Source organism: Amblyraja radiata, chromosome 10, assembly GCF_010909765.2.
Source record: "Amblyraja radiata isolate CabotCenter1 chromosome 10, sAmbRad1.1.pri, whole genome shotgun sequence".
Taxonomy (NCBI): Eukaryota; Metazoa; Chordata; class Chondrichthyes; order Rajiformes; family Rajidae; genus Amblyraja; species Amblyraja radiata.
This window is the reverse complement of record NC_045965.1, coordinates 39121968-39138085: the sequence shown is the minus strand read 5'-3', so window position 1 is coordinate 39138085 and position 16118 is coordinate 39121968. Positions and strand designations below refer to the sequence as shown.

Genomic DNA, 16118 nt, shown 5'->3' with positions numbered 1-16118 from the left:
TTGAAACCTTTTGGATGCCTCCTTTTGCATGGCAAGATTGTTAATGGTGCTGTCTGTTTTCTTTGAAACTTTTGTTTTCCATCATCAGTATACAAATTTATTAGATATAAATTATCAGTATAAATTATTGAAGAACCCAAGGAGAACCTCAATGTCTTTGAAATTTCTCAATTTTTGTTAGTTTCCTAATACTTCAAGAAATTCTCGTTCAAGTTTGCATTTATTGTCACTTAACCAAATAAATTTACAGATAACCAAAGATAATTTGAGTTATCCATCAGATGCTTTAAATGATACTAAGAATTTCCAGGAAATTTGCCCACACCTGTCTATTTTGGGACACATCCATGTTTTGATGTCATAATTTTCTGATTCATCTGAAAAGTTATGCCTGACCGCAAACTATTTTTGTGAATCAAATTCTAATGTCCTTATTCACTGTGCCCCAGTTAAATTATTATTTATTTCATTTGGTAAAATGCACATTTATATAAGATATAATTTTGTTTTTCAATTGGTATGTTTTCTAAATTTGCAGTGTGTGTATAAAACAAAATGTAATATTACATTTGTATGCATGTGATTTTAGACAGAAGCAATAAATGGCAATGATCCATTTGCTCCAGGTGGTGGGACAGTCTCCTCCGCTGCTGATGCAGGTGAGAAATCTATCTTTATAGCATAGCAGAGTTTAACAGTTGTGAATACACATAAATATCCATGTATTTGTAGGCACTGTTGGATCAGTGTCCCATTGTTTATGGGAATTGTCTATTTGACGTTAAAGTCATCTTCATCATTTGCAGATATGAGCAGCGAAATGGCAGATGGAGTTTAATCTGGGCCAGTGTAAGATGTTGCAGCTTGGGAGGTCAAATGTAAGGGGAAAATATACAGTTATTAGCAAGACCCTTTAGCAACATTGATGTACAGAGCGATCTTGGGGCCTGTCCATAGCTCTCTGAAAGTATCAACACAAGTAGATATAGAGTGGTCAAGACGTATTCTTGCCTTCATCGATCAGGGCATTGAAGAAAGTGTCAGAGTCACGTTGCAGCTGTATTCAACTTTGGTTGGACTGCATTTGCATTATTTTGTACAGTTCTGTTCGCCCTATTATGGCTTTGGAGAACATACAGAAGAGTTTTACAGATTGTTGGATTAGAAGGCATTGACTGGAAGGAAAGGTTGAACAAATTCAATTGTTTTCTCTGGTGTTGAAGGGCGAGGGGAGGCTTAATAAAGAGTTGTACGAGTATACAGTCAGAACCATATTCCCTGGGTGGATATGTCATACATCAGACGCCATAGCCCTAGACTGTTCAATGTTCTTTGTTCATCACACAGCCATGAGTGTTTTCTTGAACATTATATTTACTATTAGCCACTTGTAAATAATTAACAATCCAGATGTAAATTGCTTCTTTGACAAGAAATTTTAATTAGAATATATATTTGATAAGCAGGCTGAACAATCGTATGCACATGATGTATGATTGTGTACTATAACCGTTGTACATTTGTTAATGAAATATACAAAGCAATGTATTAAACTGCTTTTTAATTACTGTACGTATTGTTTGTTCCATAATCCCTCGAGTACTGCTGATGTCATGTGCTGTAACAGCATGTGATGTGAGGGACAAAGGCTGGTATTGAGCAGTATGAACACAACAGGACAAATAATGAAATAAAACTGATGATGGTTAATTCCAAGATCTACTGTTGGGGGAAGACTTTATGGTGATCATCTTGACCATTCAACCTTCATTCTAGCACAAGAAAATGAACAATAACATTTGGCTCCAAAAGACGCATGCCCAATGCCATGTGATTGTTATTATGGAGTCGTACAACGCAGAAACAGATCCTTCAGGCCAACTCATCCTTATGACCAAGATCCCCCATCTCAGTTTGACCCACATGCCTTCATTTGGCCTATATCCCTTTGAACATCTATTTGTGTAGATGTCCAAATCAGTCCAAAAATAAAATAACATATTTTATTTCGTCCTCGTATCAGGTGTTGGCTAGGCCCGTTAGAAAACTGTGGTCTCTCCATATTGAGATTTGGGAAAGTGCAAATAGAATAATGCGCATGTATTTGTCAAATTAAAACTCTCATGATGGGGATTTCTGTGAGCCTATGCTTTGAGAAAGCAAGCACTCAGCAAATTGTTTGAGTTTTGTAAAGTAAAAGGAAAACACTAGTTTCTGAATATGTGGAACAATTATCTTAACTGGATGGGTTAGGGTGGACTGGGGACATACCTCAAGTTTACACAAGAGCAGAGCGAGTGGACAGAAGATAGTGGACTTTAATATAAGCTGTGGGGCTCCTGCTACAGGGAGATGATCAAAAGATTGGCCAAAGGCTTTGAATTGAAAGAGGTTGAGGAGTGCGAAGTTTAGAGAGGGGTTCCACACTTTAAGTCTCTGCACTGCACAGTAAAAGTGTGACCGGTGCAGTGTGAGGCCAGAATTCAACTGAAGGTTGTGCTTGAGACTGGGTGCTGGTCGAAGTTTCTTTATGCATGTGGTGGACGTCTTGCCTTGTAAATCAGGCATGGTGAAATCTCTTGAACTATTCTTGATCACACGATAGGATTGGATTTTATCTTCTGTGCCTAGTTTTCATCTTCTTTCTGTCTCAGCAGAATGGGGAGTGTCTGTTGGCACAAGTCATCACTTCTAAATGGACCAATGAATTTTTCCTTTTCTGTCTTTCTAGTATGTTCCAGGCTTTGGTTAAAAAGAAAGAAGAGCTTCACATTACAATAGTAGATCTTGCATGAAGCGCGTACGCATTAGATATTTTTATTTACATTGCATATACGTTACTCTCAATTAAGTTAGAGGATGTGATTAAATAGAGTTAGTTTCAGTCATACGAAAGGAGCCAGGCAGAATCCTACCCATTGTAACAACAACAACTGATGTGGCTTCCGACAAGTAGAACTTCTCTCTTCCCACCCCATTTCAATTCTCGAATCAAATTAAGTGCAAAATAATTTCATAAAATCTGAATTTTTTTTAAAAAGAAAATTGCAATTTCATCACTTTTTTTAGCCTCTGAACATGTGAAAACATTTTGTGACCAGTTAAATTCTTTGCATATAACCATTATTGTAATGATGGAGACATAGCAATTAACTTTCACTCAACAATGTCTCATGCACAGCAATGATGAAAGGATGTTTTTGTTCTATTGATGTGTATAAATATACAATGACCTCATAATATCTTGTTTGGGTATATTTTGTGCACATTTAAAAATATAATAGTGCCATAAAGAATGCTCATGTAAGTATAGAACATCTGATTTCTTGAGAATTAAATACAACATTGCTTCAATGCCATTCATCTTTTCAATCAGTGAACACCAATCCAATTTCTTTCCCTCCCCCCCATGTCTGAATCTCCAAAACTATTTGGAGAAATAAATCCTCTGTGTTCTAGACCATATGTAGTTCACTGCAGCCGATATGACTGACATTAAATAAATGAACAAGGCATGAAAAAAAATTGTATATGAAATATTTAGATTTTTAACACTGATATTGTTATATTTTTGTTTCAGTTACTGATCCCTTTGTCTCAGCATTTGGAAATGATTCATTTGGAAGTGGGTTTGCAAATTTTAATACATTATCGCAGGTAATTATGCATGCATGTTGAATTGGAACATGTTGGTACTTATTAATCCTTTGTTTTAAGATTCAGAAAATGAGATAGATGGCACAGTAGCACAGCAGTAGAGTTGCCACCTTACAGCACCAGTGATCCCAGGTGCTACTGACTACTGACCAACATCCACTATAAACCAACTGACTCCCATGGCTATCTGTACTACACTTCTTCACACCCTGCTTCCTGTAAGGACTCCATCCCCTACTCCCAATTCCTCCATCGACACCGCATCTGCACCCAGGATGAGGTGTTCCACACTAGGGCATCGGAGATGTCCTCATTCTTCAGGGACCGGGGTTTCCCCTCTTCTACTATAGATGAGGCTCTCACCAGGGTCTCTTTTATACCCCGTGACTCTGAACTCACTCCCCATCCCCCCCACTCGCAACAATGGCCGAGTCCTCCTTGTCCTCACCTTCCACCCTACCAGCCGTCACATACAACAAATAATCCTCCGACATTTTCGCCACCTCCAACGTGATCCCACCACTTGCCACATCTTCCCATCTCCTCCCCTGTCTGCTTTCTGCAGAGACCGCTCCCTCCGGAACTCCCTGTTTAATTTGTCCCTTCCCACCTGAACCAACCCCTCTCTGGGCACTTTCCTTTGCAACCGCAAGAAATGCTACACTTGTCGCTTTACCTCCCCCCTTGACTCCATTCAAGGACCCAAGCAGTCTTTCCAGGTGCGGCAGAGGTTCACCTGCACTTCCTCCAACCTCTTCTATTGCATCCGCTGCTCTAGATGTCAGCTGCTTTACATCGGAGAGACAAGTAGGCTTGGCGATCACTTCGCCGAACACCTCCGCTTGGTTCGCAACCTGATCTCCCAGTGGCTCAGCACTTCCACTCCCCCTCCCATTCCAAATCCGATCTTTCTGTCCTGGGCCTCCTCCATGGCCAGAGTGAGGACCACCGTATATTGGAGGAGCAGCACCTCATATTTCACTTGGGCAGTTTGCACCCCAGCGGTATGAACATTGACGTCTCTGATTTCAGGTAGTCCCCTATTTTCTCCTCCCCTTCTCAGCTCTCCCTCAGCCCACTGGCTCCACCTCTTCCTTTCTTCTTCCCGCCCTTCCCCCCCTCCCACCCCCTCCCCCACCCTCACATCAGTCTGAAGAAGGGTCTCGACCCGAAACGTTGCCTATTTCCTTCGCTCCATAGATGCTGCCACACCCGCTGAGTTTCTCCAGCATTTTTGTCTACCTTCAATTTTCCAGCATCTGCAGTTCCTTCTTGGTGCTATCTGTACGGAGTTTGTATGTTCTCCCTGTGGGTTTTCTCCAGGTGCTCTGGTTTCCTCCCACATTCCAAAGAAGTGCAGATTTGTAGGTTAATTGGCTTCTGTAAGATGTCCCTAATGTGTAGGATAGAACAAGTGTATGGGTAATCGCTGGTCAGCTTGGATTCTGTGGTTCGAAGGGCCTGTTCCCACACTCTCTCAAACAAAAATGTAATGTTGGACAGGTTCCTTTGCTGAGAACAGTAAAATCCCTTTCAAAACATATTGAATTGTTTTTCAATTAAAAATTATACCACAGGTAGCATATCTAATTTAAGAACTATTCAAATTGAGATAGAAACATAGAACATAGAAATTAGGTGCAGGAGTAGGCCATTCGGCCCTTCGAGCCTGCACCGCCATTCAATATGATCATGGCTGATCATCCAACTCAGTATCCCGTACCTGCCTTCTCTCCATACCCTCTGATCCCCTTAGCCACAAGGGCCACATCTAACTCCCTCTTAAATATAGCCAATGAACTGGCCTCGACTACCCTTTGTGGCAGGGAGTTCCAGAGATTCACCACTCTCTGTGTGAAAAAAGTTCTTCTCATCTCGGTTTTAAAGGATTTCCCCCTTATCCTTAAGCTGTGACCCCTTGTCCTGGACTTCCCCAACATCGGGAGCAATCTTCCTGCATCTAGCCTGTCCAACCCCTTAAGAATTTTGTAAGTTTCTATAAGATCCCCTCTCAATCTCCTAAATTCTAGAGAGTATAAACCAAGTCTATCCAGTCTTTCTTCATAAGACAGTCCTGACATCCCAGGAATCAGTCTGGTGAACCTTCTCTGCACTCCCTCTATGGCAATAATGTCCTTCCTCAGATTTGGAGACCAAAACTGTACGCAATACTCCAGGTGTGGTCTCACCAAGACCCTGTACAACTGCAGTAGAACCTCCCTGCTCCTATACTCAAATCCTTTTGCTATGAAAGCTAACATACCATTCGCTTTCTTCACTGCCTGCTGCACCTGCATGCCCACTTTCAATGACTGGTGTACCATGACACCCAGGTCTCGCTGCATCTCCCCTTTTCCTAGTCGGCCACCATTTAGATAATAGTCTGCTTTCCTGTTTTTGCCACCAAAATGGATAACCTCACATTTATCCACATTATACTGCATCTGCCAAACATTTGCCCACTCACCCAGCCTATCCAAGTCACCTTGCAGTCTCCTAGCATCCTCCTCACAGCTAACACTGCCCCCCAGCTTAGTGTCATCCGCAAACTTGGAGATGTTGCCTTCAATTCCCTCATCCAGATCATTAATATATATTGTAAATAGCTGGGGTCCCAGCACTGAGCCTTGCGGTACCCCACTAGTCACTGCCTGCCATTGTGAAAAGGACCCGTTTACTCCTACTCTTTGCTTCCTGTTTGCCAGCCAGTTCTCTATCCACATCAATACTGAACCCCCAATGCCGTGTGCTTTAAGTTTGTAAACTAATCTCTTATGTGGGACCTTGTCGAAAGCCTTCTGGAAGTCCAGATACACCACATCCACTGGTTCTCCCCTATCCACGCTACTAGTTACATCCTCGAAAAATTCTATAAGATTCGTCAGACATGATTTACCTTTTGTAAATCCATGCTGACTTTGTCCAATGATTTCACCACTTTCCAAATGTACTGCTATCCCATCTTTAATAACTGACTCTAGCAGTTTCCCCACTACCGATGTTAGACTAACTGGTCTGTAATTCCCCGTTTTCTCTCTCCCTCCCTTCTTAAAAAGTGGGGTTACGTTTGCTACCCGCCAATCCTCAGGAACTACTCCAGAATCTAAAGAGTTTTGAAAGATTATTACTAATGCATCCACTATTTCTGGAGCTACTTCCTTAAGTACTCTGGGATGCAGCCTATCTGGCCCTGGGGATTTATCGGCCTTTAATCCATTTAATTTACCCAACACCACTTCCCGGCTAACCTGGATTTCACTCAATTCCTCCAACTCCTTTGACCCGCGGTCCCCTGCTATTTCCAGCAGATTATTTATGTCTTCCTTAGTGAAGACGGAACCAAAGTAGTTATTCAATTGGTCCGCCATATCCTTGTTCCCCATGATCAACTCACCTGTTTCTGACTGCAAGGGACCTACATTTGTTTTAACTAATCTCTTTCTTTTCACATATCTATAAAAACTTTTGCAGTCAGTTTTTATGTTCCCTGCCAGTTTTCTTTCATAATCTATTTTTCCTTTCCTAATTAAGCCCTTTGTCCTCCTCTGCTGGTCTCTGAATTTCTCCCAGTCCTCCGGTATGCTGCCTTTTCTGGCTAATTTGTACGCATCATCCTTCGCTTTGATACTATCCCTGATTTCCCTTGTTATCCACGGATGCACTACCTTCCCTGATTTATTCTTTTGCCAAACTGGGATGAACAGTTTTTGTAGTTCATCCATGCAGTCTTTAAATGTCTTCCATTGCATAGTTTATATTTAGAATAAAGCCTCAGAAATTGGAAAAATTCCGACAACTGAAAGACTTGCTTTTCTTGCTACCTACATGCTAGCCAGTGACAAAACAGAGGCTAATATCTGTGAAACAATATCCATCAACATCGTGGGGATTGATGAAATGGCCACATTAATACTACGGCTGCCAGGCATGGGCAGTATCCGGATATCCTATGTCCGGTCATTCACCTTGTGATTTCTACATGCTTTATCAAATGCTGAAGCCATTCCTTTATCAATGCTTGCAACTTCTTTATAGAATATTAGATGTATCTTCACCACACACAGTGTCATAGTGAAAGAACTACGTATAGGCAATAAGGCCCATAACCAGAAACTTATTTAAAAAAACTAGTCAGCATAAGGAAACTGACAAAGACAATCCAAATGTATAGCCTCATTAACCAAGCTTCAAAGCTTCGCCATAGCATGCAAAGCCATGAAATGCATTATCCTTTCTCAGAAGATTATACAAGCAGAGAATAAATTAAATAGGTTAAAGCAAATTCAAATAAATGGCTGTGGCACATCCAAGTTTAATAAAATAATGGCAAATAAGCTGAATCACAGATGTAGCATAACATTTTTTTGTGCTATGAAGATATGTTGTAATGACAGAATTATTTGTTCATTATAAACATATCTTGTTGTAATGATAGAATATGTTGTAATGACAGATTATCTGTTCACATACAGTGCCCTCCATAATGTTTGGGACAGAGACCCATCATTTATTTATTTACCTCTTTACTCCACAATTTCAGATTTGTAATAGGAAAAAAATCACAAGTGGTTAAAGTACACTGTCAGATTTTAATAAAGGCAATTTGTATACATTTTTGTTTCACCATGTAGAGATTACAGCTGTGTTTATACTTAGTCCCCCATTTCAGGGCACTATAATGTTTGGGACACATGGCTTCACAGGCGTTTGTTATTGCTCAGGTGTGTTTAATTGCCTCCTTTATGCAGGTATAAGAGAGCTCTCAGCACCTAGTCTTTCCATCACCGTTGGAAACTTTCATTTCTGTTTATCAATATGAGGACTAAAGTTGTGCCAATAAAAGTCAACAAAGCCATTGTGAGACTGAGACACAAGAATAAAACTGTTAGAGACATCAGCCAAACCTTAGGCTTACCAAAATCTACTGTTTGGAACATCATTAAAATGAAAGAGAACACTGGTGAGCTTACTAATCGCAAAGGGACTGGCAAGCCCAGGAAGACCTCCACAGCTGATGACAGAAGAATTCTCTCTATAATAAAGAAAAATCCCCAAACACCTGTGCGACAGATCAGAAAGACTCTTCAGGAGTCAGGTGTGGATTTGTCAATGACCACTGTCCGCAGAAGACTTCATGAACAGGAATACAGAGGCTACACTGCAAGGTGCCCATGATTCCATACCACCTCATCTGTGAAATACGGTGGTGGGGGTGTTATGGCCTGAGCATGTATGGCTGCTGAAGGTACTGGTTCACTTATCTTCATTGATGATACAACTGCTGATGGTAGTAGCATAATGAATTCTGAAGTGTATAAAGACATCCTATCTGCTCAAGTTCAAACAAATGCCTCAAAACTCATTGGCCGGCGGTTCATTCTACAGCAAGACAATGATCCCAAACATACTTCTAAAGCAACAAAGGAGTTAATCAAAGCTAGAAAATGGTAAATTCTTGAGTGGCTAAGTCAATCACCCGATGTGAACCCAATTGAACATGCCTTTTATGTGCTGAAGAGTAAACTGAAGGGGACCAGGCCCCAAAACAAGCATAAGCTAAAGATGGCTGAAATTCAGGCCTGGCAGAGCATCACCAGAGAAGACACCCAGATACTGGTGATGCCCATGAATCACAGACTTCAAGCAGTCATTGCATGCAAAGGATATGCAACAAAATACTAAACATCACTACTTTCATTTACATGAGATTGTTGTGTCCCAAACATTATGGTGCCCTGAAATGGGGGGGACTATGTATAAACACTGCTGTCATTGATACATGGTGAAACCAAAATGTGTAATAATTGCCTTTATTAAAATCTGACAATGTGCACTTTAACCATATGTAATTTTTTTCTATTACAAATCTGAAATTGTGGAGTACAGAGGCAAATAAACAAATGATAGGTCTTTGTCCCAAACATTATGGCGAGCACTGCAGTTGTAATGAACAATGAATTATTTGTTCATTATGTGTTCATTACAAGTAACTATGTGCAAAGTTCGTTAAGGCATAAGCTTTGCATCAGTAATAACTTTTCTTATTGTTTTCTCTTTTAATATATGCCTATATAGTCCAACCAAGCAGATCCCTTCAGTTCTGCTCCAGGAGCAGAACCTGGCAAAGATGGCTTTGGAAAAAATATATTCACAGAAGATGCCATAAAAAATGAAGAGTTGCCTCCAGCTTTACCACCAAAAATTGGTACTCCAACAAGACCTCCACCTCCACCACCTAGTAAGTGAACAAGGTGGTTTTAAAACTGGGAAGGTTTTGTTGCCATAGTTAATTTTACCACTTTAATTATTCACATAAAGTAAAAAAGTAAATCAAATTTCCTAAGTTCATTATGGAATATTTCCTTCATTTAATTTATATTGTCATATGTTATCCTCTGTCAGTTTTTAACTTATTGAAATTTAATCATTTCAACATAAGATATTGAGAGGTTTATGTTTAATGTTGTGTTTTTAAATGTAGGTAAAAGACTTTCCCTTGTTAAGTCAGAATCGAACGACTCCTTCAAGTTAAATGATCCTTTCCACCCATTTAACTCGGGGGATTCATTCCATGAAGAGAAACAACTTGATCCATTTGCTCCTACTTCTCCAAGTAAAGTTATTGGAGACAACCCAAATTTTGCAAACTTCAATACTGTAAGTATTTGAATTTGTTTGAGTTGTTAATTTTCTTTAACGTGCAAAAGCCGTCTGTATTGTTAATAAATCTTGTTTTTGTATATATGGCAGCATGAAATTCTAACAATAGCTTGTGAATCTATACTCAAGGAGTTGTACAACCAGAATTTTTATTCACAGTTGCCAGAGTACATTGTTTAACTTGTCAGTTGGACAGAATAATAGGCAAAATGGAAAACCAGTTGGGTCAGGCCATGCTTGAATCTTTCTTTTGAACACTCCTCCAAAAACATTTTTAATGTGCTGTCCTGGGTGATGGAGTTCTTCAAAGAAACTTTAGAGTAGCAGCTAAAAACATACAGTAAACGGGTCATGTATTTTATCAGACAACTAACTGCTTTATGTGACTTCCAATTAATTTTGCAGAGAAAATAAATTGTCAATGGTTTGACCTTACAGAGGAAAAATTCGAAAGGAAAAACATTAATTTGGAAAATTTTCCTTTTATCAAGCAAAATACTGATGCCTTTTGAAGAGATAGTTTTAAACTGAGGCTCTACTTAGGCCTTGTTCCTTGTTGCTTTGCCATATTTTAAATGTATTCAAAGTGATACCATCAGAAACATTTGAATTTGTAGTTTTGAAGTGACATACAGTGGCTTGCAAAAGTTTTCATACCCCTTGAACTTTTCCACATTTTGTCACGTTACAACCACAAACGTAAATGTATTTTATTGGGATTTTATGTGATAGACCAACACAAAGTTGTGCATAATTGTGAAGTGGAAGGAAAATGATACATGGTATTCAAATTTTTTTACAAATAAAAAACTGAAAAGTGTGGCGTGCAAAAGTATTCAGCCCCCCTGAGTCAATACTTTGTAGAACCACCTTTCGCTGAAATTACAGCTGCAAGTCTTTTGGGGTATGTCTCTATCAGCTTTGCACATCTAGTGACTGAAATTTTTGCCCATTCTTCTTTGCAAAATAGCTCAAGCTCAGTCAGATTGGATGGAGAGCGTCTGTGAACAGCAATTTTCAAGTCTTGCCAGAGATTCTCAATTGGATTTAGGTCTGGACTTTGACTGGGCCATTCTAACACATGAATATGCTTTGATCTAAACCATTCCATTGTAGCTCTGGCTGTATGTTTAGGGTCGTTGTCCTGCTGGAAGGTGAACCTCCGCCGTAGTCTCAAGTCTTTTGCAGACTCTAACAGGTTTTCTTCCAAGATTGCCCTGTATTTGGCTCCATCCATCTTCCCATCAACTCTGACCAGCTTCCCTGTCCCTGCTGAAGAAAAGCATCCCCACAGCATGATGCTGCCACCACCATGTTTCACAGTGGGGATGGTGTGTTCAGGGTGATGTGCAGTGTTAGTTTTTTGCCACACATAGCGTTTTGCATTTAGACCAAAAACGTAATTTTTTTGTCTCATCTGACCAGAGCACCTTCCTCCACATGTTTGCTGTGTCCCCTACATGGCTTGTGGCAAACTGCAAACGGGACTTCTTATGGCTTTTTTTCAACAATGGCTTTCTTCTTGCCACTCTTCCATAAAGGCCCGATTTGTGGAGTGCACGACTAATAGTTGTCCTGTGGACAGATTCTCCCACCTGAGCTGTGGATCTCTGCAGCTCCTCCAGAGTTATCATGGCTGCTTCTCTGATCAATGCTCTCTTTGCCCGGCCTGTCAGTTTAGGTGGACGGCCATGTCTTGGTAGGTTTGCAGTTGTGCCATACTCTTTCCATTTTCAGATGATGGATTGAACAGTGCTCCGTGAGATGTTCAAAGCTTAGGATATTTTTTTATAACCTAACCCTGCTTTAAACCTCTCCACAACTTTATCCCTGACCTGTCTGGTGTGTTCCTTGGGCTTCATGATGCTGTTTGTTCACTAATGTTCTCTAACAAACCTCTGAGGCCTTCACAGAACAGCTGTATTTATACTGAGATTTGATTACACACAAGTGGACTCTATTTACTAATTAGGTGACTTCTGAAGGCAATTGGTTGCACTGGATTTTATTTAGGGGTATCAGAGTAAAAGGGGCTGAATACTTTTGCACGCCACACTTTTCAGTTTTTTATTTGTAAAAAAATTTGAAAACCATGTATCATTTTCCTTCCACTTCACAATTATGGTATTAGGAGAATGTCGTTTCGATACGCATGTCAGCTCTCAACGTCCTTCAGGTTTAAAGCTTCTTGAAAGATAAATCCTCATAACACACTTTTGATTAATAGTTCAAGAAGGAACTGCAGATGCTGGAAGATCGAAGGTACACAAAAATGCTGGAGAAACTCAGCGGGTGCAGCAGCATCTATGGAGCGAAGGATGCTTCGCTCCATAGATGCTGCTGCACCCGCTAAGTTTCTCCAGCATTTTTGTGTACCTTTGATTAATAGTTTCTTTATTGTTGAAGAAAAACAGCAAGATATCCATCCAACGTTCCTTTACTCTTACATTTTAAACTTCGTCAAACTTCAGCTTATGGCTTAGAAACGTTAGAAAACTCTCATGGTCAAAAAGCTATACCCTCATCCATGGTCCTCCAAACTAGACTAACTCGCTAACAGCTTCTGTGCAAGAGAACCCAGCAGCAAACAAGCCACTGACTATGTAATAAATCCCACCCACATAATTACGGGTAGACTAAAATTTAAAGGCAAATGCCATAATTAATGACACACAAAATAAAGCCAATGGTCTTTGCAGATTGTATTTGTTGCTAATAATTGATATCGATATATATGTAAAAATAAACTGAATTGATTTTCAGAATGTGATGACAACGATATCTTAATAACATATTGGCACTGCAAGTGCAAAATATATTGACAATGTGTTTTCTATCTGCACTCTATAACAACAGTTTGTAGTTTCCTGTTCAGCTCTCTTTTTAATGTTTCAGTATCCCAGCGAGGAAGACCAGATAGAGTGGGCCAAAAGGGAAAGTGAACGAGCAGAGGAGGAGCGACTAGCCAGATTAAACCAACAAGAACAAGAGGATTTGGAACTAGCTATAGCACTTAGTAAATCTGAAATATCTGAAGCATGATGTGCTCCTTCACAATTATTGGTTGCCTTGACTCGCCAAACCAATGATGTTCTTACTAAAGTGTTTTCCATAGAAGCTACCTAAAGTAAACTTGGAAGTACTGGAGACTCTGACTTCTTGACATGAAATTATTTGTTTGTTACTGAAAAGATCAGTATGGTGAAACTTATTAATTCAGTACCATTAAATAACCTTTATCCTGTATATTAAACAAATGCAACGTACAAACTAAGTACCGAGGTAAATTTGGATTAAATGCAGCCAATTCAATTCTAATAATACTATTTTGCTTTATTGGGTAACGGAGCCTATCATCTCAGCAGCTTCCTGTTTAAATAATATTGTTTAATAGAATACTTGTCATTGAACAGCTGTATATATTACACCTACTTAGTTACAAAGTAGATTTAAAAATCATAACCTTCGAGTGTAGCACATTAACTGTTTCTGTAACCACCAATTGCTGGCAATATATAACTGTATAGAGCATATGTTTCAGCTTACCCTCTGAAACTGCTGCTGTAAGTTAAACGTGCACTGCTAAACTTTTTACTGGCTTTATTTTTTTAAACTTATCTGTTTATAAATTTTAAGTGACATTCCTTTTATGTTCATGCTGACTGGAAGAATAAATAAACAAATTGTAAGCTTATATAAAGATATTCTGTTCAATCCATTGAAATATGGTATACATTCAACTCTGCCTCAAAGATGAAGGTCTGCAAGCACAGTCTAGAAACCAACAGGGTTTACTGTTTTTTTTAATGTCCTTTTCCAAATCTAACTTGCATTTTTTTTTTTTGCATTGAAGATGTCTAACTCGTTTAGCATGTAGCTTTCTATTAACCAATGTCAACATCAAAAATATAATATGCTATGCCAAGTTTTTGGTTTTTGTACACTCATTCTCATTACCACCACATTTCCTTCTTTACCACCTTTTCTCACTATTCTGAAAGGGTATCCAGTATTTAAAAAAAGGACATTTTCTCATGCCGTTCTTATTTGCTACCCGTTTACTTTTTTTGTTGAACTTGCAAATATAATTTCCTATATAATAGAAATATACCTAATACAACTGAAAGCATTATTATATTTGTGTTTTCTTGTTTCAAGGCCCTCAGAACTGTATTTTGACATTTGTGGTTATCCACTTTCCTGAGTGAAGGATCATCTATGGCCATATATATTTATTGATATGTTTCTGTGAAGTTTATTCATTGACTGTTTCTATATTTCTAATGTACCATTCTAATGTATCATTATATCTGGCAGTTTTGTTGTGAATATCCCATTGCAAATACTTATTACTATCCATCTTGGTTCAGCTATTCCCTTTTTTGCTGATTTTTTTTCCCATTGTGTCATACTTTTTATTTCAAATATTTTATTTTATTTGCCAACATCTTTTATACTACTCTCTTGGGTTTTGACTTTTGCTTGTTCCCCTTTAATGGGATCCCTATTTTATGGATTCATATGTTTTTATAGATATTTTGCTTTTGTGATCATTTTTTTAAATTCTTACACCCCATTGTTTTAATTGCTTTTTCAGATGCTGCTCACTTGATAAAGATGGTTGATGCTATATATTGACGAGCATCTTCCATCTTTATCTATAACCATCAAAGGAACAATTAACTTAAATTTAAAAAAAAACTGCATATGCTGGAAGCTGAAAAATAAACAATATGTGAATTACTCAGGAGGTCGGGCATAATCTGTGGCATCAACTAATTTGATCTGACCAGTGATATTCCCTTTGTTCTACTCAATCTTCCTCCATTACTGCAAGCTTGCTTGTTTTCACCCAAGAGGTTTACTTTGTTTCTATTTCCATATGTGCTGCCTGACCTGTGGAGTATTCCTGCAATTTCTGTTTTTACACAAGCTCAAGTGGACTAGACCACTCGACCCAGCAGTTCTATGATTTTTGTTTTACCTCAATGCAATTTTCCTATTCTATTCCTTAATTTCATTAATACCTAAAACCATAGCAATCTTTATTTTGCTCAGTGACTAAGCTTCCGGAGTCTTAGTGAGATTTACAAATACTCATGATGGTCTGGATGAAGAAATTTCTTGGTTGACCCTCTTATTTGGAGATGAGCCCGTTTCAAAACACCGCAGCCTTGTGAACCAACATCACTGTTCCAACTCCAATCAGAATTTTGTAGGTTCAATAAAATTACTTCTCTTCTAAACACAAGAAGCACCAAGCCAAGCTTGCTCAATCTCTTTTCATAGGAAACCACTTCCCCCATTATTTGCAATTTCAGGAAGCAGTTTAGCAACTGCATTTGGTTTCTGTGTTGTACAAGCGACTACAATGTGGACACCTAATTGAGTATACTAATTTAGAAGTGCAAGTGAATCTCTGGTGAAATAATTATTTGTATCTATGGATAGTGAGAGTGGAAGGGGTAAAAAACTGATGGCGCATTAGCATTTGATCCAAAAGACCACCCTGAGCATGTCACTTTAATTCTCCATCTCACTTCTGCACTCTTCTAATAAAGTCCAATGTAATCTGGAGGTAAAGTATTTCATTTTTCAACTGGGCATTTTACAGTCTTAAATTCAATTTTGACCAACCATTTCAGCTAAGTTGATCTCTCAGTTTGTGTTTCTGGGAGATACAATGCAGTTACGTAGAATAGTAGACTGAAAGGTTAAACGGAAAGTCACATTGAATAAACTAACTTTATTTCCTTGAGATTTGTGATTTAACGGATATATAAATGATCAATATTCTGATA

General features: G+C 38.9%; 1 protein-coding gene across 4 annotated transcripts in view; it reads left to right on the top strand.

Moving 5' to 3' along the window:
- Window positions 1–15061, top strand: part of eps15 (epidermal growth factor receptor pathway substrate 15) — a 143282-nt gene extending 128221 nt beyond the window's left edge. For 2 of the 4 annotated variants that reach the window (XM_033028580.1, XM_033028578.1), the window contains exons 21-25: window positions 590–659; window positions 3581–3657; window positions 9733–9895; window positions 10139–10314; window positions 13213–15061. In XM_033028580.1, the coding sequence (XP_032884471.1) occupies window positions 590–659; window positions 3581–3657; window positions 9733–9895; window positions 10139–10314; window positions 13213–13359 (633 nt within the window). In that variant the 3' untranslated portion in view covers window positions 13360–15061. Of the gene's footprint in view, window positions 1–589; window positions 660–3580; window positions 3658–9732; window positions 9896–10138; window positions 10315–13192 lie in introns of all 4 variants that reach the window. The other 2 variants (XM_033028581.1, XM_033028579.1) reach the window with 2 other exon arrangements.
- Window positions 15062–16118: the final 1057 nt, after the last annotated feature.